At 45.3% G+C, this 27,933-nt stretch overlaps 1 protein-coding gene across 5 annotated transcripts in view; it reads right to left on the bottom strand.

Annotated features, from left to right (window-relative positions):
- Nucleotides 1-26,011, bottom strand: part of Afap1l2 (actin filament associated protein 1 like 2) — a 94,467-nt gene extending 68,456 nt beyond the window's left edge. The window contains exons 1-2 of one of the 5 annotated variants that reach the window (XM_020178192.2): nucleotides 25,870-25,953; nucleotides 19,610-19,663 (exon numbers count right to left, since the gene is read on the bottom strand). In XM_020178192.2, the coding sequence (XP_020033781.1) occupies nucleotides 19,610-19,663; nucleotides 25,870-25,885 (70 nt within the window). In that variant the 5' untranslated portion in view covers nucleotides 25,886-25,953. Of the gene's footprint in view, nucleotides 1-19,609; nucleotides 19,664-25,122; nucleotides 25,661-25,680 lie in introns of those variants that run through there. The other 4 variants (XM_074078251.1, XM_074078252.1, XM_074078253.1 and 1 more) reach the window with 4 other exon arrangements.
- Nucleotides 26,012-27,933: the final 1,922 nt, after the last annotated feature.

The following is a 27,933-nucleotide window of genomic DNA, read 5'->3' as shown; positions in this document are numbered from 1 at the left end:
ATGCTATGATGAAAAGGAAGTCTGTCCCTAGACTAGACATCACCTGCCTACTTTTCTAGGTTCACTAGTGTCTGAGTTAACCTGGTACACGTAAGGCACAAATGGTGGCTAATTTCTGAACTCCTTCAACAGGGATCAGCAAACTGTAGCCCCTGGTTCAAATCAAGCCCATCACTTGTTTTTGTATGACCCTCAAGCTATACAAATGGTTTTTGCAATTTTAAATGGTTGAAAGAAAATCAAGAGAATACTATCTTGTGACACATGAAAATTATATGGAAATTTCAGTGTCTATAAATAAAGTTTTATTGGAACACAGCCAGACACACCTGTTTACATAGCATCCATGGTTGCTTACATACTACCATACCAGAGTTGAGTCATTGCTACACAGACCATATGGCCATAGATTCTAATATATTTACTGTCTGATCTTCATGGAAAAGTCTGCCAGCCCCTATTCTACGGGAGGCCAATAGGTAAAAACAAAGATGTTACGTAGGTACTACTTTAACACAAATGTCTACCAACTTTTTATTGACAGTATAATACTTTGTATTACAGCTCTACTAATGACAATGGAAATCTTTTTTTTTTTAATGGGGATAACATTTTGCTCAACTGGAACTCAAAGTCAGTGTCCCTATCATGAAATCAATTGCAAATGTTTATTTGTACAAGTTATTCTTAGCTAGAAGGTCAATGGCCTGTGGGTGATAGTCTGCCAACTCCTGCTCTAAGATAAAAAGGAAGGTGGCTGCGATTCTGCAATTTAATATTTCAGTTCCCTAAGATTCTAACTAGGAAAAAGTATTTTAAAAGTTTCATTGGATATGGGGCAACAAAGTTGTATACTTTCTCGCTGCCTTCTCCAAAAAGTCACACCTTAAAGGAACTACACACTAAACCTTTTTCGAGAGAATGTGAGATCTTCCATGGAAAGGATGTTTATTCGTTAGTGAAATAAATTAATATACTATGGAACATCAACTGTGAACCAGACATTGTGCTTGGAGCTGGTGGAGGTAGGGGAGGGGTGGTAAGTGCAAGGCAAAAGTATGTGCAATTTTATCTACACTTAAGAACTTTCAGATTAGAGGAGAAGAAAGTGAACAAATGCCAGTTAACAGAACCCAACGCTGATGCTGATGGTGGCACTGAGGAAGCAATTACACTAGCATATGAATAGTCTTATTGGATCTTAGAAATGCACATTTTCTAACCTGGGGTAGAAGAATATTCAGCCTCTGTTCCTCAGATCAGAAAAAACTCTACAACCATTGCTCTCTTGGAAGAAGATTACAGCAACTACCTAACTCAAAACCAGAGAGAAGAACACTTTGAAATGATCACAGAGGCTGAAATGACTGCAAATTCAGACCATGATAAGGCAGTTATATCCAGAACTGTCGACACTCAATTAAAAACACACAAGAGCTTTAACACTATCCAAGGGATAGAAATACTTAAGACTTAAGAACAGAGGAGCATGGGAAGAATAATAGACCACCCAGGGAGAATCAGCTAGAGACCAAGAAACCATTGGAGCTTCAGGCCTCCCTAGAAGTCACCACCCACAAAGCCATGAGCTAGGAGAGATGGGAGCAAGATGCTAAGGAGATCCCAGTGGACTGGGCTTGGCAAATCCCTCACCTGCCTACCCAATGCAGTGAAAAGAGGACACTCAACTTGGCGTTTTCAAATAGCACTAGATGGAATTTCACAAGTCAAGGTACACCACACATATAAAACCTCTCTTATGGTCCACAGACATCGCAAATCAAAGCATACCTCTGCCAAGTAAATGTGAGATGCTCAGAACTTCATCATAGTTAGACATGAAGAGCTATTACACAAGTGTAACAGAAGGAACATTTTACTAAATTACCTGAAAAGCCTAGCACAGACATTCCTCCTCAGACTGGCCAATCCCAAGGTCAGGATCAAATGTGACACCAAGCATGAACTGCAAACCAGATTACTCTGGGCGAGTCCATCCATGACAATGATGTGCTTTTTCTTTCTTCTTTTAAATTTTTGTCAGTATACTTTAATTGTACAAAAAGGTTCACTGTGATATTTACACACATGCTTATAATGAACTTTGAATTCACTAATCTATATTACTATATTACTTTCTCAAGCCCTCTTCTCCCCCTCCTTTTCTAACAGTTTTAGTGAGTTTCGTTATTTTCATGTTTCATTACTTTCATATGTATTATAATGTACTTCATTCATATTCACTCCCCCATGACCCTCTCCTTTTTCCCTCCCCCCATCATTGGTCTCCTCCACTTAAACAGTCCCCCTTTTCCAATCATATCTTTATCTCATGTCTGGATTCCACACATGAGATAAAACATGCAATATCTGTCTTTCAAAGCTTGGCTTATCTTAACATTATGGTCTCCAGTTTCATCTATTTTCCTGCAAATGACCTAATTTTGGTTTTCTTTATTGCTGAATAATACTCCATTGTATAAATGTGCCACATTTTCTTTATCCAGTCACTGATTGTTGAGCACCTAGGCTGATTCCATGGCTTGGCTATGGTGAATAGCGCTGCTATAAACTTGGGTGTGCAGGTGTCTCTATGGCATGCTGACTTACATTCCTTCAGATATGCACCCAGGAGTGGTACAGCAGGATCATATGGTAGCTCTAATTTTTAGTTTCTTAAGGAATCTCCATACTGATTTCTATAGTGACTGAACTAATTTACATTCTTACCAAGTATATAAGGGTTACTTGCCCTTACCCAAACCCATTCTTACTAGCATTTGTCATTTGTTTTCTTGATGATTGCCATTTTGACTGGGGTGAGATAGAATCTCAGTGTCCTTTTGATGTGCATTTCCTTTATGACTAAGGATGATCAATAGCTCATGTATTTACTTGCCATTTGTATTTCCTCTTTTGAGAACTGCTTGTTCAACTCATTTGCCCATTTATTGGCTGGATTATTTGTTGTTTTGAGCTCTTTATATATTCTGGATATTAATCCTTTGCTCAATGAATAGCTTGCAAAGATGGTCTCCCATTCTGTGGGTGTCTCTTGTTCCCTTGGATATGCAAAAGCTTTTTAATTTGATGCAATCCCATTGGTCAATTCTTACTCTTTTTTCCTGAGCAACTGGAGTCCTATTCAGAACGAAATTTCCTATGCCTATAATGATGTGCTTTTTGGAAAGAAGTTATTGCTCTGCCCATTGTATGGATGGTAGGTAATGAGGACACAAATATTTTTGCTGGTTTCTGCATCATAGATACTGTAAGGTATGTCATATGTATTTAATCAAGGAATGTAACTTATACATCAGTGGACCATGTTGTTTACAGAACCAAGGTCTTGGCAAAATAGCAGCCAATGATACAGAATCATGACTAGTTTTCCCTAGTGTGATGAAAAGTTTGTTCAACAATTATTTATTGAACTCCATACTCATCTAGACACAAACTGAGCAAGATGCATTGCTGCCCCAAATGCCTGGATTTCAACTCAGCAACATAGTTATGAACTGTGGGCTGGAGAAGAGGAAACTATTGGGCTGACCAACTTAAGGAGAGTTCATAACATAGGTCACTCCATGTCAAAAGGACACGGAGTAGAAGGACTGAGTGTTTTCTGTCTACATTTCCTATAAGTGCTTCCCAAGAAATTGAGTCATGGTTTTTCTGGGCCTTCACTAATGTCACACCTACAGTGGGCTGGGACTCTATTAACCAGGGAGCATCTCAAGCAAGGAAGGCTTATAAAAACAAAGCCCCAGTCAAAAGAAAGGGCCTTTGGAATGAGGGTACAAGTCTCCAAGTGCTGGGCCACCTGCAAATGGATGACTCTTTACAAACAACCTGATGCTTCCTCCTTCTTCACATCAGACATGGAATGTGCAAGGTAAACGCTGAAACTCTTGCTCGCTTCAAGGCTACGCATGTTTCTTAAGTGAGCATCAGTTTTGCATTGAGTCAAGAAATTGACTGGGAATTTTCCTGTGTTACTGAAGCTCAAACCTATTACTCTATCAACCTTTTCCAGATGGTAACTGTAGAGACACCTGGATCGAATCCAGAAAAAGTGCCATACATACTAAAATCAGACCCTTTCTAGGACATGTTGATAAGTTTTCTATGAACAAATATTCTAAATATTATCAGGGTCTTTATTATATCTGCAGAGGCCGGGAGATTCAGAATGTGAATGAGTGTCCTCTAATACAATGGACTATAATTTCAACAGGAGAAATGACACTCCAGGAAGCAATGTTGCCTTGTTTCTCCTGAAGATGTACCATCTTCCAGACTGTCAGAAACCTATCTATCTAATATGGTACCTGAAATTAAATTAGGTGGCCCCTAAAAGACCAAAGCTAAGATCAGGGCCTGGAAGAGGAGATCTGATGTACTCTTCTTCTGGCTTCCCAAGACAATCTAGGAAGTCCCCAGGGAGGACCCATGGAGGAAGAAACTTGGTCTTCAGGGTTGCAGGAAAAGTCTGGTCAGCTCTGAGGGAGTGTGGACCCTAGAGCCCCATATCTGCCAACCAATAGGAAGCACCTGGCCTTGGCTCAGGTCACAAACTGCAGAGGTCATTGCTTATGCCAGGCCCTTTGCCTCAGTGACACCTGAGACAGTCAGCAAAAGAGATCTTCAAAACACCTCATTTCAGCCTGGTCTAAAGAGCCCACCTATTTTCCTCTGGTGAAAAAGAAGTTACTCCTCACCCAGTAGAACAGTTAAAAGTTTGGAAAAATCTGTCCCAAGAAACACATGGTCTCGGGGAATGAAAAGGACAGGGAAGAATAGACAAACAGATATTTTTCTCCTTTAGAAGAAGTTTTGAAATACTAAGGCAGCTTGGATTGCATTTTTATTGCTACTTCCAGGCAAAATCCTTTTGAGGTTTCTTGTTCTGCATGAGTCTACCCCACATTCCTAGAAGCTAACACTTCCAGGGCAGTCATATGGTGCTCTCCTAATCCCATACCCCCAAGCACCAAGAGTTTGATGAAGTCTAAGGATCTGAAAGTTAAGTATGTCTGTTCCTTGAGTAAACCATTCCCTTGTCTCACATCTCCCCAAAGAGTGGAAAGCAGCCAAGGTCAAAGACTGGGTCTGCCTGGAAGAGATAATGATTTCATTGGTTGGAACTTTATGGGGGCTTTGTATGTTTTATGTGGCAAATATTTTTCTATCCCTTTGCAAAGTGGTAAAGGACAAAACTCCATTCCTGCCAGGGATCTTGAATCACACAATCTGGGGAGAAAATGTGGCCAAAATTAAACCCCTATATCCCCACTGTCTAGGTTCTCAATGGCAACTTACTGCTGGATGATTACTGTATTTATGTTCAAAATGCTTCCATCCAAGGTGTGGGGCTTTCCTCACAAGACTCCCTCATCCCTGCCATTCTACCTACCTTCATAGACTTGTAGGGTCTAAATGAGATAATTTATGTAATACATCTGTTAGAGGGCAAAATAACAGAACTGGGTCTTATTTACACAGGCTTCTAGGTAACAGGAACACTGGATTTGATTTACACAATCTGTAACTCTGCACTATAGATAAATGTCTAATAAATACTTCCAATGAATGTGTTTAAAGTAAAAGTGAGGGATCATGCCACAAAATCATCCTGTAATAATTAAAGCATTATAACAGTAGCACATGAATGGACAGATAGGTCAATGGAAAATACTGGTGTGTACAGAATAGACTATAATGTATATAGTGACTGAGTTTATGATAAAGACATTGAAAAGATGATCAAAACTGTTGTTACAAGAGGGTAGCCATCTGAAAAAAGATTAACTTGGAGCCCCATGCCATATTTTAAGAAAAATTTCAGATGGTTCAAACATCTAAATATAAAAAATAGGATCACAAACATACAAAAGAAATATAGTGAGTAGTAATGTAAAATGATGTAGCCATTTTGAAAATAATCTGGCCATTACTCAGATGATGAAATATAGTTACCATAACCTAACCTAGGCAGCATATGGAAACTCTGGCCCAAAAGAAAATATATACAATCTCCCAGGAGAACATCTTAGTAATATATATACAAATTATACACACACACACACACACACACACACACACACACACACACACACACACACACCCCAATTCTGGTATGGATATCCTCCATGTGTCTGAAATGACCTTCATGCAAAGAAATTTATGGTGGCACTGATGTTATAGGAAGGCATTGGAGAAAACCTTAATGCTCAGTGATTATAAAAATGGTATGATCTCTACATAAAGTAAATACCAAACAGCAATACAAGGACCACAAATGGTTCCACTGGGCATAAGTTCCAGTCAAATCCTCAGCTTAAATTTGGTCAACAGTGGTGTGCTCCATGGGGGGTGGGAAATTATACATGCATAGCTGCTCATAGATGGATGATGCTTCAAAGGGTGCACAAGAGTAGGGCAAGGGAAGACAAATGAACAGGAGTGCAGTGGGCCTGGCTTTTTTACTATATTCTTTGCTTTTTAAAAACTTTGTATCAGAGAGATTGGAAAGAAGGAGTGGAAAAAAGACAGGGACAGGAGGTGAAGGGAAGGAGGAGGGAGAGAGAGAAAGAAGTAAGGGTAGAAGGAAGGGAGAATGGGAGGGAAGAAGGAGAAAGTATGGGGATATATCTGGATGAATATATCCTTGACACATTTCATCATGGAGGGTAGAACTCTAAGGATATTTGCATTCCAGGTTACAAATTTCTGCTACACATGCATAGTTGTAATAAGCATGTATGACTTTTGCTTAAAAATATACATGTAAAAGTACGTTTGCATAATAATATAGACATGAAATTACTACATCGAACTCCTTACAGGTCAAAACAGCCATTTGAAATAGGTAGTGGTTCTTTATGCCATGTTAAATTATTGGAAGTAATTCTAGTTGAAGGAAAAAATAACAGCAAGCAAAGGAGAATGAAAAACTGAGTTTGCTCAGTTGGGCCCAACCAGTTTGGAAATCTGACCTTTCATTTTGCCTTAAGCAGAAGAGACCTAGTCCTAGAAGAGAATAGAAGCAGAACGTGATGGAGGTGGGGGTTGTGGACACCTCTTACGGAGACTGCAGAACCCAAGGTACCTACTCCCAGCTATAGTAAAGTCCACAGCCAGAGACCTCCCAGCTGAATCATCCCCAGGTCACCGTCTGTTTTCATTCAGCCCCTCTCCCTCCAGCCTCACTACAGGAAGAATGAAGCAGACTGATCCCAGCCAGAAGCAGGGGCCCCTAGGTCAGGTGCTGGCGCTAGCCCTCCCTCTTTCAGTCCCAGTGCCCTCATTCACTTGATGGCAGTAGAGGTGGCTGCATGTCCTTCCTTGGAAGGGCAGACTCTCTGAGACCCATGATCCAATGATGACTGCAGAGGGCTCTGCTAACATGTCGCCACCATCCTGAGGATATGTTTTTGGAAGATAGCTCCTGAGAGATGGAACCATTTGCTCTGATCATTCAGGCTTTTCCAGCAGCCATGGATCCACCCTTCCTTGGCTTCTGTCTTCAGCCAGTTCTCTCCATGGCTGCTCAGGCCTTCCCTGCAAATCAATGGCATCTTGTCTGTGGTTCCTGATCTGGCTCCAAGTCATGAACCAACTTCATTGGAAGCGTCTGCTGAGGGCTGTGTGAGAGAGGCCATTGTTCTCCCCACACTTGTCCAAAGCCTCCATTTAGGCCGGCTGCGAGCACGGATGGAGGACATTCATCACTGGGAACATTTGCCAGCAAATGAGAGACAGCTGTTGGACCCGAATGGCGTGTGGCTGACTGTTGCCTCTGGTGAGATTTATTTTCCAAGTGGGAACATTCTCACTTACCTGTTCTTCCAAATTGTAAGAGATGGGGACATGCTCACCTTCCCTTGCCTAGCCAGAACCCATGGTCATCCCACTGATCACCTAGTATGAGAGGTGTCCCAGGAGCACATCAGCCCCCCCTTACACACCCACCTCCAGGCCCAGAGTAGGGACCTAGGTTACAGTCCACTCTACCACTGCCTGTGAGCTGTATCCACCTGGCAAGGGACCATGTCTTGCCTCTTTTGTTCCTTCACATACTCACACCAGTGCTGCATTCCTACACTCAGCAAGGACCCTCAAAAGCTCCAGGCCTGGTTGAAAGGCACAGATAAGAAACTGATTCCCAGAAACTCCTGGGAATCATCAGATACAATACAAATGCCTACCTATGAGCCAAACATGTTTTGGGGGCTACAAAACTAGCCATAGGGACACTGAGAACAGAGACTCACCCATGCCAGCACAGTGAAGTGCTGACTGGGTCCCACATGAAGAGATGATTGAGGACAGTTTCTGAAGGAAGGGATGGTGGATGAACTGGAGCACACTCCCTGTCACAAGGAACAGAATGAGCAAAGGCCTGGCTGAACCAGTTGGCACCAGGACAGAGAGACAGGATACATAGAAGCCATGCACAAAGCAAAGGCTCCTTCTGGGAAAAGTTATTTCATCAGGCCAGGGATCTCTTTAGAGAAAACCACAGAGTCCCAGCCTCAACTGTGAGCAACATTGGGGAATCCTTTTCCCATCTGAAAGGGATACACCAAGATGGCTGAACTACAGCCAGTGGATTTCACATTCCATGCAATGTCAGGTTCAAACATGGCTGCAGGTCAGGTTTGAAGCCAGATGAAGATGAAGATTTTGTCTAGTTTGATCAGGCTAGACCAGTTAGAGTAGGCTCGAAAGTCAGAAGGAGCTGGGTTAGGATTTTGCTAGGTTTGCTATAAGCTTTTGCTTGGGCTGCCTCTGGTCTTCATGTCTGCCCTCAATTTCCTCCATCCTCAGAAAAAGGATAATAACATTTACTGCTGGATGCCTGTCTCCTCACCCCTACACCCTCTTCTGATTCTGCTGGCCTGGAATAAGATGAAAGTGTCTGACAGAAAAGCTTTAGGAAGCCTTTTATTAACATTCTTAGCTCAGCCTACCTCAGGCGAACAAGCCCCTGCATTCCAGAGACTTCTTCCTGAGCCAAGCAATGCCAAGAATGTCAATGAAAGGTTCTAAGATGTTTCTGGAGCCCTGTCCTGTATTCAGACATCCCTTGAGGTACAGGAACTTGGAGGAAGAAGGTGGTGGTTGTCAAGTAGTTCAGGTTCTCACGACCACCTCTCAGGTAGCCCCTTTCTGATGAAGAAATTGAGGCTCCGGAAGGGTAAGTGATTGTCCAACTGTTCAATATTGATAAGAACTAAGCCTACAAGCAGCCAAACCCTGCAGGTTTTGAACATCATATGCCCTACAACTAAACAGACCTCAGATTCTGAGCAGCAGGGATGAAACAGTCGATGCTTCTTAAACAGAAAAACAACTGGAAGATGTTGGGAGGGGGTCAGAGGTCTAACAGCTACTTGCCTTCCTTGGCTTTTCCTGGTGGGAAGAACATGGACCATCATTCAGAGACTCCAAAAATTGTCCTACCTCTGTGACCAATGAACTGGGTACCTCATAGCTTCCCTCCATGCCCTCTTACACCCTCAACCCCTTCAATAAAATGTGGACAACTACAATGAGTTTACAACTTCTTTGGAATGTATGAAGGAGGCCATTCTCTCAGGATGCCCAGATTTCTCCAGTGACAAAAAGAATGTCTTGAATCCAAGATAGTCTACCTGGTGATGACACAGCCACCAGTAGAGGCTGTGGCTCATTTGGCTGAGTAAATAAGAGGGTAATCTCACAGTGTGTGAAGTGCTTTCAGAGTAAGATCCAAGCTCCCAAGCATAGCCCAGCTCTCTCTATACACTTCCTCTCACCAAGTAACCCCTCTGTGCCTCATTTTCCCCAACACATAAACACATACCATTCTAGTTTATGTTAACCTCAGTACCTTTGTACTTGCTGTTCTGCTTGGAACTCTCAACCCCAGTTGTCCATACGAACCATTTAGGTTTCAATTCAAATGTCACCTCCTCCTCAAAGGGGTTCTCCATGGTCACCCTGGCTGAGACTGGACACCACCACCACCAAATGCTTTTACAACATCCTGTTTTCCCTCTTCATGGTATTTATTACTATGTGAAACTGTACCTCTCTACAACTGTGTTTCCACTTTCCTCCACTAGAATATAAACTGTACTGGGAGAGGCCTTCACTAATATTGTGCCTACTTACCTCAGCACTTAGACAATGCTTGGCACATGGGAAAGCTCAAAAAATACCTATTGTGTGAACACTTGAAAATTCTCTCATGAAAGGAGCTATTTAAGGACTTCAGTAAGTGCATTACCACATCACAAAGCTTTTGAACCAGAAAGGACCGTGATGCTGACATGTGAACTTGAGAAAACAGACATAAAGACCTTTACTGTCTCATTACTTGAGGAATTGGCATTCTAGTGAGTCAAAGAATTATGCATTCAGGTTCATAGATGAAGGGAAGAAACTGAACACTATCAGCAAGTGGACAGGTCAGATCAGAGCAGCTAGAAAAAGGGATATTGGGAAAATGACACCCAGTGCCTGAGAATGAACGATGGGAAAGTAATCACACAGAGCCAACCTCACAGGGTTGTTTCCATTTTCTGAAAACCTTCAGCTTTAGTTCCTGGCTTTAAGAACTAAAAGCTAAGTGGTTGGATTTGCTGCCCACCCACTGGTCTCACACCCAGAAGGATTAGCTTTTCTCCTTCCCACACTCCGAGACCTTAGCAGCTCCAGGTCTTGCCTCCTGGACTCCACGCAGAATACAGCACTGGGCAAAGCAAATGGGGGCACTATGCATCCTGGTCCAAATGGCTCTTTCCCACACACACCTTTGAATCTCAAAAGAGGCTTCAAAAAACAAATAAAAATAAAATAAAACAAAACAAAAAGAAAACCCAAACATAAAGGAAAATAACTATCAATGCAAGTAGAAATAGAGATTTCTACTTGGGATCAACTCTGCCCAAATCTGACAGACCTAGAGTTGGAAAGAAGTGTTTGGATACACTGGTTTTGAGTGAGTATTTCACATCTGCCACGTGGACGGGGGCAAAATGGATCCCTAGATCCCAGAGACTAGTGATCTCGTGCCCAATCAATCAAGTGCTGGAAAAACCCAACTAGCCAACCTGACAAACATTTGGATGCTGGCTCTCAGCCATGACCTGTACTTAGCAACACAGACCCAAAGATGAGTAGGAGAGTAGGCACTCAGAGTGGCTGATGGCAACTGAAAAATATACAACTATTAAAAGCTAACCTAGCCATCCCAGGCCTAAAGGAGAGTGGGTGGGAACATTCACCCTCCCCAACCACCATGATGAGGGCAGACTGCTACCCTCACTACAGCTCAGATGGACACACGCACTTTGCAGTCCAGTGGAAGAGTGGGTGGTCTGTTTTCACAGCCTCATGGGGAAAGGGTCATGGGCAGTCTAGCATTTAATGAGAAGGAAAAGGGCTCCTTCACAGGGCAGAAGAGCCTCCTCCCATCTTTTCCCACAGCCTGGGCTATAGAGTGAGATCCTATCTCAAAAAAAAAAAAAAAAAAAAGGAGAAGAAAAATAGAGGCTAGGGATCTAGCTTAGTGGTAAAGCATTTGCCTAGCATGTTAAAGATCCTAGGTTCTATCCCCATACTGCAAAAGAGAAAAAAAATTTGTTTTGAGTCAGAATTACTTGTAGCCCTCTGGCTTCAGGAACAGAATAGAAGCACCCTCTTACAATTTCCCTTTCTTCGTCATACCCATCCTCCTCTCCTCCTCACAACGACCTCTCAAATGGGCACCTTTTTGTTTGTGTGTTCTGCTTAGCATGTACTATATTATGAATTTTTAATACCTATAAATATTATTATCAAATGTCCCATCCTGCTTCTGACTCCTCAGTTGGCACTGTCTTAAATATCTACCTAAGTTGCTGGACAGACATCCAGCCCAATGTTCTACTGCCACAGGACCCTCTAAGATGTGCAGCTGCACGTTCACCTGCTCCTCTCCTAGGTGATGCCTAGGCTCCTTCCTGCTCTCCAGTACGAATGTTGCTGAAGAGATCATCCTGAACCCTGCCCTGGGGACCTGTGCAGACATGTTTTGACAATTGTTAAGTCACACAGGAAGTATATATTCAACATGATTAAGAAAAGACAGAGTACGCTCCAGATTAGCTGCACTGGTCTGCACTCCCACAGCAGGGCACAAAGGCTCTCAGTCCCAACATCCCTGTACATACTTTGCTTCCTGCCATCCACCTGGGTGGTTGTTTCAGTTGGGTTGCCTCTGATGGCCCCAGGAACCCAAGCATGTCTTCTGATGCTTGTTAGCTTTTGGGCAACTTCCTTACCTATGAACTCCTGTTCAGATACTTTATTCATCTTCTTTTCTATTGAGATTTCTACCTTTTACTGGTTGACTTGCAGGAGTTCCTTGTATTTCCTAAATGTTAATCCCTTAAAGGTTTTAGACATTATAAATATCCCTTCCTTTCTGCCAGCTGCCTATTAATTTTCCCAGGTACTATGAATGGAGCCCTTAACTTTGATATAATCCAATTCTAAGGGAATCTGAGGTCCACAACCATTTCTTAATCAGTCAATTCCTATTTCTTGAGCACTCACAGTATATCATTGAGGGGTTAGGTGCTATAGACACAAAAAAGAAGAATGTCTTTAACCCTTAAGGGGCTTGTGGCCTACTTGACATACAGACCTTCTATCAACTATGACACTGACACAATGATCACGGCTATGGAGGGTTATCCAAAGTGCACTGAGGGTGAAGAGCTTTGAGGGTGAGATAGAAACTCAAGATCAAGGTGTCAAGGCTGAGTGAGCCTTGACAAATGAGTTTGCCAGGCAGTCTGGAGGGGAGGTCATTTCAGGCTAATGAACCAGCACTTGCAAAAGCCAAGGTAGGCAGCTCCAATGAGTCTAGCATGGCTATGGCCTAGAGTGAAGTGAGGAATGACCACAGAGGCTGGGCAAATAGGAACAGTCCATTTGTCTAGTGCAATACAGGTGACAATACAGCTCCTTGCCCTCCATACAACTACTGGCAAATTACCCTAGGTACTGCCTACACTCAAGAAAGATATTCTGGTTCAGGGGCTTGTCTAGCTCTGGTAGCAATGTGTTAATGTCTCTGAGAGACTCACAGACAAAAGTACTAGAAAGGAAATGGTTCATATACAACCAAGTTAAACTGTCAGGGTGGATAAAAGACATTCACGGAGCAGGTCTGGATTGTCCTGAAAGAAATGAAGAGTTTCCCTTCTTGGACTCAGTTCTCAGCCACAAAATTCCTCAATTGCCAGATACACCTGTGCTGCAAATGTACCTAATAAAGCCATTAGTGACACTTCAGAATCTTACTCAAGTCCCCACCAGGAGCCCTGCCAGCCAGCTGTTTCCTCCTGAATTTAAACTATTTTCACACTCAATATTGGTTATTTTTTTTGAAAAGTAATTTGTAGAGAATATTTTGTTCTAAGATATGTGACTTCCCTTATTTTCCAACCAGAGAAGAAATCTGTACATAGAGACACATGGCAACCAAGCGTGAAGGAAGGGAGGAGGCCTTCCAAAGAGGCCGAAGTTCCTCTATCCCAACAGAGCAAGGCTTTCCAGCATTCACTTTCTCTCCTCCAAGCCACCTCAGCCTTCCCTCCACATTAGGTAGGTAGTTGAAGAAGATGAGGCTGAGCCAGGTGTAATACTGCACACCTCTAAACCCAGCACTCAGGAGGCTGAGGCAGGAGGATTGTGAGTTCTAGGCTAGCCTGGACTACATGGTAAGACAAAGGAAAGAGAGAAGGTAGGGGGAGGAAAAGAATGGAAAGAGAGGGAAGGGAAGGAAAGGGAAGGAGTAAAATAGGACTGTAATTAGATACCACCTCTCCTCCAAACACATACACACATGACCCAATTGTACCTAATATCTTAAATGCTTAAGACTGCAAAGAGGGAAGGGAGGATCCAGGCCTCCAAGACAGGAAGAAGTACCCCTATCCCTCTAACAAAAGGCATTTGGTACTTCCCAAGACAATCCATGGGTCATGTTTGCTCTGACATGACTCCCAACCCTATTACTAGAGATAGGGAAGTCAATAACTGTCAGAGGTCACCTACACCTTCTTTGGGCCTCCTGCTTAGAACAACAGGTCCCCACTTGCATATACCATGATCCACATCAGGCTGAATGGGACTGAGCCCACCTTCCTGCCCTGATAAATGAGCCTCATGTGCTTTCAGAGAGAGAGCAGACAGCTGGTTTGCTCTGAACAATATCCTGGTGCCTCCCTGGATACTTGTGAGCACTGTGTGACCCACACCCTTACCTGGGGTCAGAGAAGCAAAATCCCACGTGCTCAGGGATTTACTAATACATTGGAGTCCCCAAAGCCTTTTTAGCTCTGAGACCTGCAGCAGGGATGGGGAGGGAGGCAAGCTTCTGGAGGATTTCATCTCAAAAGCAACAGTCTAGATTCCCTCTCTAAGAATGAAATGGTCTTCCCACTCACAAAGAAACCAGTGTGTGGCAGCCAGGTGACACCTGGATCCCCTAACTTTCTGCTCCCAGTCAGAAGTGTTTATAGTGACACACACCAAACCAACATCAGATGATGGAGATGGGCACTTGCCCACTGGGAAGCCAGGAGGTCAGTGGGAAAAATTATTTTAGTCAGTGTTGAACCTTCATGTTTGGAACTTTTATCCAAACAATACAACATTCTCATGCTCCCCACAGTGCAGTGCCCGTTCCTCTTCAGACACTCATTTCCGTGGGATAGCAGTGGGAGGAGATGCACACAGGCTGGAGCTGGGATTCCCTCCCTCATAGTCAGCAGGTCACATCTCTGCTTAAAGACACACAGAGGGTAGGAGCTCCCTCTCCTAGTCACTACCACACTAACCTGCCAAGAGGCTAGGTGGGGCTCCAAGGTCACAGGTGATCAAGTGACCTCAGCCCTGAGGATTTGCATTCTCTGCAGCAGGCCATCTGGCAAATTTTCACTCAGGTCTCTTCTCCCAGGAAGGAAGGAGAAGCTCAGAAAAAGCCCTGGTCTCTCTAGCTATGCTTACCAGCCTCTCCTTTGAAGCCTAGAATTCTAGCTACGGCTACTCCTGCCACTACCAGATTCTTGGGGACAAGGGATGGGTGCTCCCTCTTGCCTGGGTCTTTCTGGCCTCAGGTTTTCAGTAGGAATCCCTTTTCTGAACTCAGGTCCCATTCCTTAATAAAATGGGCAGAAAAAAAGAGGAAGAAGGAGAAGGTCAAGAGGGAAAAAAAAGGAAGCAACAGGAGAGAGCAGAAAAGGAGAAGAGAGAGAGAAGGCTGGGAGAAGGCTGACTGTACAAGAGGCAAGAGCTGGGTAGGACTGTGTGCTCCCGGCAGGTGTCCTGAGCACCTACACTCGCACTTGGGCCTGTGGTTTTGTTATCACCCCTACCTACTTTCCCCTAGGCCAGCTCTCAAAGATCTGCCATGTTACTCCCTTGAACCTGAGCCAGGCTTCCACTGACACCAGTGAAACACAAGCTTACCCAACTCAAGTACTCTGCAGTGGCTTTCTCAGGAGGTCTCCAAGGGCTTCAGACACCTGGAACTCTCACAGGTAACTGTACTGCAGTAATAGCTGCACTTGATGGTCCCCACACACCTTGATCCTCAGTCATGATTCCAGTAACAACCCACAGAAGAGACCTCCTCTCTAAAATATGCCAAGATCAAGGTGTCAAGGCTGAGTGAGCCTTTGACAAATGAGCTTGCCAGGCAGTCTGAAGGGGAGGGCATTCCAGGCCAACGAACCAGCATTTGCAAAAGTCCAAAGTGGGTGGCCACAGGAATCCTGTATGGCTGTGGCACGGAGTGAAGCAAGGAATGGCACTTTGCCATGTCTGCCAAGGACCAGTCACAATGCATCAGGCATTTGAGCAGGAGGCATGCAGTTTTTTGATACTTAGTGCTTTTGCCCAGCATGTGCCATGTCACCATCCTTAACTTCCTCCCATTTGTTTGAGAAACAGATGAGCAGAAGCCACAGAGGGCTTCTGTAAACTATAGTACCTAGTGGTTGTTTACCTCTTTATTTCTTCAAGGAATGTACTAGGTGGGGATTCCACTAACGTCCTGACAATGCAGAGGGCAGCAGGGCAGTGACCATCTCCAGCTTATAAGGGGTCTGTGATTATAACTGAGAATATTTACCCTTGAGGAATCCCAAGACCATAAAGATGAAATCGAGTTGCCCCAAGCAAACTTACCACCCAATAGGTCCTATCCCTGAAACCAGGGACACTAAGCATCCTAGCAGAGTCCCTTCCAAAAGAATCACATTTGAAATTCAGTAAATCAGCTCAATATGTTCTAGGACTGTGGTATTAAATAAAAGAAGTCAGTGAAATCACCAAACAATAAGCTCATTCAACACAATCTTTTTTTCTGCCCCCATCTGGGACTTGAATAGAGTTGACATGAATAAATCCTGTTGTGTAAAAACCAGAGGGAGGAAAAAAAGGGGTAGAAGATGGAAGGAAATGGCAAGATTCCCACTTGCTGGTCTAATAGGAAGGCTGAGACAGTACTCAAAACCCAAAGAATGCCAGGGTATGAGGGTAGCCCTGGGAGATGATGGTTAGCAGTTGGCGGTCCAGGTAAGCGAGTACCTGGAATCCCCTCACCCATGTACTAGTTGCTCCTTTGCATAAGGCAGCTCTTCTCTCTTGCACTTAAGCTAGAAATAGGACCTGGGAATGTCCCAAACTTAGTGCTTCTTAGGTGGACCGGTCACAAGCCAGACCTGACCCCACATCAAGGAAGTTTCACTACAAATACAGACAAGATTATGTTCTGCCTCTCCAACCTCCACCTTGCCCTCAACAAAGTGAAGCAATTAGAACTAAGGGCTCTACCACCTATTATTCTACAATTCTTCCAGGACATCCCAGGACAGGTAGGACAGAACCTCGTTTGTGGGTAACTAGTGACGTGGACATGTTTCTGACTAAGAGTTGCATGTGTGAAATTCTGCTCTGTAACTCACAGATAGACATGACCAGGGTCCTCCCTCATGGATGGATGTTCCACAGCTGTCCAACATAATTTATTTAGTGAATATGGAAAGACAGTATCTAAAGCTCCCCAGGGCACAGAGCCAGAAAAAATTCACCTGAACAACAGACCAATTCAACATGGGCTTGATTTAAAAACAAAACAAACAAAACAAAAAAACCATGGAGGCCACCAAAATCTTGTTTCCATGAGGACTACCAGCGAGAAACTCCTTCATTCTTGGGGATTCTATATCCTGTCCCTGACCTAGTGCAGTGAGGGCTGGCGATTCTGCCCTTGCATCATGAGGCGCCACCCCACTGCCTGGAAACAAGAGGACAGACAAGAGCTGCTAGTCACCTGGTACCCAGGACTAGGTGCATTATTTTGATGAATCATTGGTTCTTCCCCCTCAAAAATCAATCCTAGCTAGCATAGGACTAGCTAGCAGAACTACCAAAAACAAAACGTCAATCAGGAAAGAACTATGGACCAGACTTAGGTAAGTACTCAATTCCAATTCAATAACTTCATTGGTGAAAGATGACTTGCAGAGACTGCCAAAGTGAACAAACACATCAGCTCCATGTGTGGTGAGCAGCAATGCTCCCACACCCCAGGAGTTTAGGAGAACTTCTTTCCCTTTTTTCTAATGGAACACTGCCAGCATCAATGATTGTACCTACTGGAAAAGTCTCTGGCCTTTAGGAAGCTGTCAGGCATGAGCACTGGGTCTTTTTGTTTTTCACCAGAATTCTTCACCCTTTCCTGCTATCTCTGAAACTGCCATAGATCAATCATACAAAGGCTTGATTTCTACCTACAGCCTGTGATGACCACCTGACACTTAATGGTTCCTTCAGCTCCTACCAAGGCACCACAATCTGCTATGGTGTTTTCAAAATGCCGATTTATTAAGGTATAATTTACACACAAAGAAAACAAAACCTACATTGTTAACTACACAGTTCTGGATTTTGACAAATATGTGGATCTGCGTAGGTACCACAATATAGATGCTGAATTCTTCCATCATTCCAAAACGTCTCTACCTCATGCCCCTTTGTGTCCACCTCCCACCCCCAGCACCCACCGTACTGATCTGTTTTCCTTCTCTATAGGTAGTTTTGCCTGTTGTAGAAAGAAAGTCACATAACTGGACTCATGCAGTATAGACTCTAGAGTCTGGCTTCTCTCACTTAACATCCTGGGGTGAATCACCAGCAGTTAGTGAAGATTTGTTCATTTTTTAGCCTTGAACTTTCACTTTTTTGTCAGACACTAAACGATTAGCTGCAGCTCATCTTTGCTGTGAAGAAACCAAATTCTTGATTTCAAGGTATTTAATAAAGCTGAGGTTTGGGGATAGGGTGACCCAACATCTCAGTTGTCCAGCACTAAGGAGTTTGCTAGAATGTGGTACTTCCGGTCATAACCCCAGGCAAGTTCCAGGCAAACCCACGAAGGTTGGTCACTGGACTTTGGAAAGCTACCTCCCCAGGGGCAGGCTTGCAGGCTCACCCCATGGGATTCCTTCCAGTGCACAGCAGTGTTGTCTCCAGCTAACAGCTGACTCTCCTGCCTTGGTTTAATCCCCAGCAGAAGGCTGATTTGCAGTCTACTAAGGCTGAGCTTCTGCACAAGCTCAAGCCCCTCCACAGCTGCCCTGGAAGTCCCTGGGCGGCCTCAAGGAAGTGAGACGAGAACTCAGGAGTCTGTTTAGAAGTCAGCAGAGCTGGGCTTCTACCGCAGTGGCGCCATCCACCCTGGTGCTTAGCTCCCAACAAAAGCTCTGACATCAATGTGCCCTGCCTCATTCTGTGTTGGCACCAGTCTAATATAATGTGTCCAGGGTGATGCTGCTCCCTCCTGGGTCTACATTACCCAGTGTAGTTTGGGGTTAGTCTGTTTTATGACTAACTAGGGAGAAGGTAAGAACCAAGTGACTGAAAATTAGTAAACAGCATAAAACTACTGTTAGAATGTCAGGGGCTCTCCTATATAAACTTACTGAGGAATCAGCGAAAAGTCATGCAGGACCAGACTCCACATCTAAGGCTGAAAAGTGAGCAATTCCTTGTCTATCTCCTTCCCCGCTTGCATAGAAGGGAAATACAGATGGTGTCTCCTCTGGGAAGCAAGCAGCCCCAACCGCGAGCTCTCAAAAAAACTTTGAAAAGTACATGATGGGCAGAGTTGGTGTCCAAATTAACTGAGGACTCCCACCTAGAGGGCAGATCTGCATCACAGAATTTTCAGGGTATCTGTTCTTCTGAGTTAACGTTCCCCTTCTCAAAGCATTTACCAAGCGCTCTTACGCGTTATTCTGCCAGATTAGTAATCATTATCCTCACATGTACAGAGGAGGAAACAAGGCCCAGAAAGATTAATTGACTTGCCCAAGGTCGCACAGCAAGTTAGTGGCAAAAGCCAGATTAGAAGCTTGAGCCCTTGAGTGCCCAGGCTGACGCCTGGCTCCAAGGATCCCCCAGCCCATCATCCAGAGCGTGGGCTGAGCCAGATCTGCACCCTTGGGAGCCTGGAGGCCAGGTGAGCTTCTGCAGAGGGCTCAGACAGGCTCATACTCACAAGCAGAGACCTGCAGGATCCTTCTCTGAACCACCAGACAGCAACACCCCTGTGCTGGAACAGACAGAAAGAAGGCTCAAATCGGGAAAGCCAAGGGCAGCCACCAAGAGCTTCCATCTTCATTTCTGGAATTTGCCTTGGAGATCTTGCTTCATTTCTTTTTGTGAATCAGGTCTGCTCTTGAGGGTGAGGCAATAGATCAATATGTGTTCTGTGCCCAGAAGTCATTCATTCACCCATACATCAGCCATTCCCAGACCACTATTATGTACCTGGCAATGTGCCAGGGGCTGGGGAGGGTCACTTAAAGGGGAAAACACAAAACTCCTGTCTTGAAGGAGCTCAGTCTACAGAGAAACCAGATATGCACATATAAATATAAGACAATGTGACATTAATTTAACAAGTATTTGTTGAGTTCCTATGTTGTATCAGGCATGAATGATGCTATACCAAAAGCAGCAAGGAGACACCAGAAACCAACATGGCTTGGTGGAAGATGCGACACCAGGGGTTGGCTCTGAAGATTGAGGACAGTTTAACTGAGCAGCTAGTCCCTTCCTGGCAGAAGGTACACTGATAAGAATGAGTATACACTGCTTTGAGTACTTCAAATTCTTCAATAGGAATTCTCCCTTTAGAAACTCAGTTCTCAGGGATATTGTTTCCTGTTTCTGACCCTCTGAACTGTGTGGTGCTTAATCTCAAGGCTCAGTAGACCTATCTCTCAAATGCAAGGGACTTATTCTGAGTTTCAGACCATGGCTTTGCATGGAACTAACCGTCTTTGGAAACACAGTGACACACATGTCCTTGTGAAGCAAATTCCTCACATAGTCTATGACATTCTCTTTCCCACTAAGACTGCAACTCTCCAACCGGAAGTTGGTTTTATTTATAAGAGTCACAATCCTAAACTGATCCTTACTGGACAACCCGCTGCTATTCCATCCCTCACTTGGCTCTCCTTCCCAGACAATTCTCCCTCCCAAAAGTCCACAGAAAAACTAATATGGAGAAGTGGTTGGAAAGTGTCATGAAGGAACATAGGAGGCTGTTTCCTAGATGGGGAAACAGAGACCTGGAGAGGCCCAAGGGAGCAGGGCTTCTAGCCCTGAACCACTGTTTTCTCATCTGCACTATGACAGCTCTCCCTTCTTTCTCATCCAGGGTACTGAACAAAACATGCCACCCTCCCTAGATTGGGGAAAGTCTCCCCTTGCCCACCCCACCCCACCCCCAAGGACAGAAGCCTTTAGAGGAACATTTCCTGTCATTAAAGGGATTTGGAAGAAAACTGGCACAGCTTCCTCAGCTTTGAAGCTCCTTGGCCCCTCCTGGCCCTTTAATTGTTCTGGAACCAGACCAGTTCCAAGCACCCCCACCCCTTCAGGAGAGAGGAAGGGCCCAAAGCAGAATTCTCCCACTCCTTGGCCTTTCAGCACCAACTTGACCTCTCAAGTTTTCTGTTTCAGACCATTGCACTGACACAGTGCTCCACACAAAGAATTTCAAAGTCAGGAGGCCTCAGGGTCAAGTACAATGAGCAAGTCCTGAGCTTAGGATGCTAAAACACCACATTGCGATTGTTTTAAAACAGTGTTCTCATAGCCTTTTAAAGCCTCTAATAGCTGAAGGTGAATTACATCAGATTTCTGCAGGTATCATAAGGTTTGGTTAAGATACATCACGTGAGTATGGAGAAAGTATCCATTTCATTCCATACTTGCTTATATTTTTTTTCCAGTAACAAAGGTGTGTATATAATTATAGTCGGCCCTTCATATCCATGGGTTAGTCAAATCTGCATTTTCAGATTTGACCAACCACAGATTCAAAACATTGGGGGAAAATGTTATGTAGTTGCTGACATGTACCATCTACTCAGGTCTACAATGACTTGCATCTATATTAAACATGTACAGACTTTTCTCCTTGTCATTATTTCCCACACAATTTAGTGTAATAATTATTTACATTGTATTAGATGCAGGCACTCTACCACTTGAGCCATGCCCCCAGCCCTTTTTGTTTTATTATTCCAATACAGTCTCTGTATACCATGGTCAACTTGAACCTGGATCCTCCTGATCTCTGCCTCCTGAGTACCTAGGATAATGGGTTTTACATTAGGGACTTGAATATCCTCTGATTTTGGTATCCTTGGGTGTCCTGGAACCTATTCTTCTCAGATATCAAAGGACATCTGTACCTTTTTTCTTCCTTTTTGACATTTCGTTGTTTTTTTTTTTTTCAGAAGAAATGTGATTTTTTTCAACTTTCGTTGCATATTAGAATCACCTGGAAACTATTTTTTTTTTTTTTTGGTGGTACTGGGGTTTGAACTCAGGGCTAGGCAGGTGCTTTACCACTTAAGTCACTTTGCCAGATAGAGTCTATGCTGACTTCAAACCTCCTGATCTCTGCTTCTTGAATAGCTAGGATTACAGGCATGAACCACTAGTGCCAAGCACCTGGAGACCTTTTAAAACTACAAAGCCCAAGTTACACTCCAGACAATTATATCAGAATGTCAGGTGGGGCCTGTATAGCCATACCAGACCCCCTCCCACAAGTTTTAAAGCTTCCTGGATGATTGCATACATATATAAGCTAAGGTCAAGAACCACTGCAATGGCACATGCCTATAATCCTACTCAGGAGACTGAGGCAGAAGGATCTTGAGTTCAAGGCCAGGCTGGGCTACATAGTGAAACCCTGCTTCAGAGGAAAAAAAGGAACCACTGTAAACTTCAACAGGAGTTCCTAGGCACGGAAACAGATGATTCCCGAGGGTTGAATGAATGTTAACAATTTGCCCATTTCTCAACTAGTTTTTCTTTTTGGACCTTCCCTGACCATAGATATCAGGATTCTCAAACAAACCTTCAAGTATTTGCTGGCCTCTACTCTCTAGGTTCCTTTCTACTTCCAGTGTCTCACAGCTAAGTGGGAAGTAGGCGATTAGACTCAGAAACCAAAGAATGGAGGAAAAGAAGGATTCCTCCATTGGATACTTCCAATCAATTACTGTAATCCAAAATGCAGTCTGAGTATCTCAACCAGGCCTGTTTGGATCCAAGTGTGATGCAACCTCAGGAAGCTTCAGCATGATGTTCCAAGTGCAATCCACAGATAGTAGGTCAGTCACATTTGGCCCTGGACCCACTCACCAGCTGGGAGAGCAACAAGAACCAGAATCCTTGACCACATGGGGCGAGTTCAGCCAATGGACTCATGTACAGTGATACAGGATGCTCTTGGAGAGTCACAGATATGTAAACACCCAAGGATGGGAATCATTTCAAGCACCCTGTAGAACCTGACACCACATCCTGGATACTTGTAAGGATCTTACTGCTTGTAGAACACCAAAGAGATTCACATATAAGAAGACATAGTAACTTTACCATCACTTTCATAAAAGTTCCATCCTTCTGGGAAGGGACACACATTCTCCCACACCCCTTGTTTTTGCATGAGAAAGCCATGGCTATCTAGCAAAAGGGTTTAGGAGAAAGGTCTAGACAAACCACCCTTATGCTCTGGGCCTCTCAAGACAATGGAAAATCAGACCAGAGCCTAAAAATTATACACTGGTTTTTGGAGGATAAACAATGAGGGGCTATGGAGCATAGAAAAGCAATTTCCCCTACATCGACTGCTTCCTAAGATTCTACAAGTTAGAGAAAACATTTTGAGAACCTAGTAACAATAATGAGGCATTCTACCTAAGTCAGAGAGGGAGGGCTCAAAATTGGGAAATTAGAAACACAGGAGGTATTTAGCTGGGTGTTTTCGTACATGCCCAAGCTACTCAGAAAGCAGAGGTAGGAGGATGGTGGCCAGAAAGCTACATTGGGCAAGAGACACCCTATCTGAAAAATAAAAGCAAAAAGAACAAGGGGGTGTGGCTCAAGTGATAGAGTACTTGCAAGTGCTACACTCTGAGTTCAAACTCCAGTACCACCAAAAAAGCTTATTAAATTAAAAATATTAAGTTTCACACATCATAAGAATTTTCCTTTTTATGTAAGTTCTGAGTGCCCAAATAAACCTGGCTTTCTCTTTATTATTTAAACCACTATACCTAGTTATTCTATAACTATTTCAATCTTCCCTTAAAAACAAAAAGTTGACCATCTGACAATCAAGAGACTACAGTCAAGTGCACTGGTGTATCAGAGATGGAGCCCAGCATTCTTCATTTTGGATACACATTCAGTGAACGTTCAAAGCACAACTCATCTGCCTCTCAAGAGGACAGAGAATTCTACACCATGTGTGTTGTGGGGGGGGGGGGGAAGGGGATGAAATCCCCAAATTCCTCAGTGAAAGGCAAAGCAAAGATACTAAGATGACCAGTGAAACTTGTAATGAAGATTTTTTATGTGAGTCAGATTTGCCTCTGCAATCCACATAATTCTCAAATTTATCCACTTATCACTCTCTGTGTCTGATTTACTACAAAATGATGAGGCAGATACATGTGTTTCCAAAAACATAAACACCCTCAACTGGAAACAGTTTCCTTTAGTTGGCAAGAAGCCCCCAACTGATCTTGGAGAGTGGGAGGATTTTCAGCTCCCAGGAGTGGAAGATAAACTAAGAAGATGTTATCAGGCCAACTAAATCAGGAATTACTAACACAAAAACCTGCTGATGAGAAGTGGGCATTTGGAAAGACGCCTACCTGTTATCATTTGCCCTAATTTAGGTTAATTTGTTGATTTGGGAATGTAGCTTGCAATTGGGACCCTCAATCTGGGGTCAACACCCTTCCTCTATCTTCACAATTCAGGGAGCTGAAGGGAAAGGCCAATACTTCCGGCCAGGGTCAGGAGTCACCCAGGGCCTGAATTCTCTGAGAGGTTCCCTCCCAAAGGGTGGAGGGGCCAGAGTGGAGGAGGAAGGAGCCCGCTGCCATTTTACAAGGAGAGGGACTGTAGTGTCCTGCCGCGTTGGACACTGCATAAGGACAAACTGCCCTCATCCCAGCAGAACTTGAGCCCAAGAAAATCACCCGGTTAGAAATGAGACAGAGGCGCCGGAGAGCGGTCACAGAAGGAAACCGACCCAGTCGCCCTCACTCCAACCCCGCCAACTTCCGTGTTGTAGGGCAAAGACCCCACCTTTACAGGTGAAGTGTGATCTAGCACTTAGATCTTTTGTTCTGCCAAGTAACCAAATGACCCCGATGAGAAAAAGCAAAAGGAAAGTCAAAAGACACTACTAGCTTAGGGAAGTAAAGCTTGTCCCAAAAGGTCCCTTTATGTCAATTCCAGAAATTAGAAACCCTCGAGGGTGAGGTTCCTTGGGAATCTGAACATCATCCTTCTTTACTCTCTCCCAAAGGAAAACAAGTACAGAAGCAGTATTTCCCCAGCCCAGCCCAGCACAAGGAGAGAGAAGCTGTTCTTAGGGAAGGCGGGTGAGGGGCGAACGCAGCGACCTGTTAAAAGGACAGCTCTCAGTGCCTTTTTTCACCGTCCCCTCCCCCTCCGAAAAAAGACCTGCAGTCCGAAGCTTCTGGGCCAGTCCCGTTGCTCCAAAAACAGGTGCTAGCTGGGCACGGGTACACGGAGCCGGCCCGCCCACCAGGGTTTGGCCAAGAGCCTCCGGGCCAGAGCCAAACCCAAAACTCGCTCAGCTGTGACTGGGCTAAGCCCTCGGGTCGGGACGCCTACAGGCGCTCCACCTGCTGGGCAGCCCATCCGGCCCCCAACTCCTGCACCCCACCCAACTTGGGGGTGCGAGATTGGAGAAGAGTTTGGAGAGAAACCCGGACGTCAGGAGGTCCAACCTAGGCAGCGCGCCCACCTCCAACCACTCCGCCCAGCAGGCTCTTTCCGGGGAGGGGTCTGCAAGTAGACCCCCCAGCCCAGTGGCACCTACGCGAAAGGACCCAACAACTCGCCCGTTTGCCCCCCGCAGCACCTCAAGGTTGCGACTTTACTTGGGACCTCCTCGAGCCTAGGCATCATTTTCCGACAGCGAACTGAGGGTGGAGTGGGGGGGACTTTGGGCGCACCCCTCTCTCCTCCCAAAGGTAAGAAGCCACGCTATCGTACCATGTTGACCCCGGTCTTCAGCGTGCGGCCAGCTGCATCGCTGTCGCCCCCCTCTTTGGCCCAGGCCCCCTGGGCGGGAGCAGGCGGCTCTGCTCACCTGAGTCCCGGCGACCAGCCCTAGTCCTCCTTCCCCGCGCAGCGCTGGGGGAAAGGGAGTGGGTGCGCGCAGCGCGGGGTCCGCGCCCTCACCTTTGTACCGCTCCATCGGGGCCACGGCGTGCGCTCTTGCCGCTCCGCTCCGCTCCGCGCTGCGCTCTTCGCGCTCGGCTGGGCGCCCAGGCTGCTGCGCTGGCCCCTCCCCGTGAGGTCACGCTCGTGGCCGGACCTCCTGGAGCGGCCGCCGGGCCCAGAGCGCTCAACCCGGTCTCCACCCGGGCGCGCCGCCCCCGCTGGGGAACTCCGCAGCCTGCAAGGGCAGTCAGCGCTCAAGTGTGCGCGCTTCCTGGACTGGCCGCCTAACACTTTCTTCAAGTCGGGCCGGGGGACGGGAGGAGGCACGTTCCCAAACCCCGGGGGAGGATCCGAGGAGCCAGCTCGGGTAGGTCTTGGAGATCTGTTTTCCCAGCTGCGGGGTCTGCAAACCCAATGCCAGGAGGAGGAGACTGAGGTCCGAGGCAGGAGGCGGAGACGTGCCTAGAGCGCCTCCTGCTTGACCCCGGAGTCAGAGCGTTTTTATCCTTGGCCCTCCTCCATGGAGGACCTGAAGCTAGGGGTAGGGTCAAGCAAACCCTCACCTCGCGTCTGCTCCGGGTTCTAAGGGGATCGCTCCCATCCTCCCCAATCTGCTGGGCACATGCTGCGAATCGCGCACACATTAGGCTATAAGAAAACAACTACTTCCCTTATTACCTGCTCCAGGGCTCCTTGGGGTGCCAGTGACCCGGCTCTCTGAGAAGGGCTAGGATGTTTAAAGTTCCTCAACAAGTCGGGAGCGCCTGTTTCCAGGCACCCCAACACCTATTCCATAGGACATTTAGTGGTGTCTCTGACTTCCCCCAAGTGCAGCCTCCACCAAAGGACACACTCACATTCTTTCCCTTTTGCCATACATAAATCTCCCAGTCCATTAACACTCCTAAGTCCCCCCCAAAACATCCATGTTTTCCTTTAAACTTCTGGGTTTTCACTTTTCAAAACATGGTTTGTACTGGATGCTTGGTTTCTTGACAAATTTCCCAACTTCCTGGAAGAAACCCTTAAGGAAGATTTGTTGTTTTCTAAAAGACTTCTTAATTCTTCCTTGGAACAGCAGATTTAGCACTGACTTTTGGAGACCTTCTGCCCCAGCAGCCTGTGGAAATATTTTCCCGTTATAGCAGCAGCTAACATGCCAGGCACAGTGCGAAACACCACACTGCTCTGCCTCTTAGTTTTCCCACTAACCCCGTGGTGTGAGTCTTACTATTATTAGCTCTATCATATAGTTGAAGAAACTGGCTTAGTAAAGAGGTAAACAACTTTCCCAACATCACACAGTTAGAAAAGAGCAGAGCAGGCACTACACTCTGGCTGTCTGCTTCCAGATGTTTATTCACACACTGTCTTGGTGCTCAGAGGAAAGTGCCAGGCTGTTTGTTACCATCTCGTGGAGCAGACAGAGAGGTGAACAAGTACAACATGGCCAAGTAAATCCTCTGATGAAAGAAGTGCAAAGGGTTCTGGGAACTCAGGCCAGGGGAGGGCACTGAGCCAACCTGGAGAATCCTAGTAAGTCTAGAAAAAGGTGTCGACTGAGCTAAATTCAAGGTGACAGTAGAGGTGGAGTATAGCCTTCCAGGCAGAAAAGATCTAATAGGCATAGGGAGGTGAGCCATTCCAACGTCAAACAGTTGAGCTTCTAATCCCTAAAGGCAGAAACCAGGCGTGAAGGAGGTAAGGCTGAAAAGGATGAATCAGGACTGCTGAGCTACGAGCAGAGGGTGTGAACAACACTGGGAAGTGGATTGCCTTGGGATCCCTCAGAGGCAGAGGCCCAGGTGAGAGGTCATGGACAGTAGAACACCTGATAGGGAAGAGGTTCCACAGCAGGAACACTCAGGAAGGTGGAGCCTAAGCACCTAAGAGGAAGGGCAGACCCTTGGGTTACCAGGTAGACAGTGTCACTGTCACCTGCCAGGTATGAGCAGGTAACTGCAGAGGGAGCACGAGGAGGGTGGACAAGGCCCTGCTGTCATGGGCTGCTGTTGAGGCAGGGGTAGAGGCCACAAAGCCCGAAAAGAGATAGGAATCCTTGAGTCAGACAAGTGGCAGAAG

This window comes from Castor canadensis, chromosome 7, assembly GCF_047511655.1.
Source record: "Castor canadensis chromosome 7, mCasCan1.hap1v2, whole genome shotgun sequence".
Lineage (NCBI taxonomy): Eukaryota > Metazoa > Chordata > Mammalia > Rodentia > Castoridae > Castor > Castor canadensis.
The sequence above is the reverse complement of the archived record's forward strand: the minus strand, read 5'-3'. Positions and strand labels throughout refer to the sequence as shown.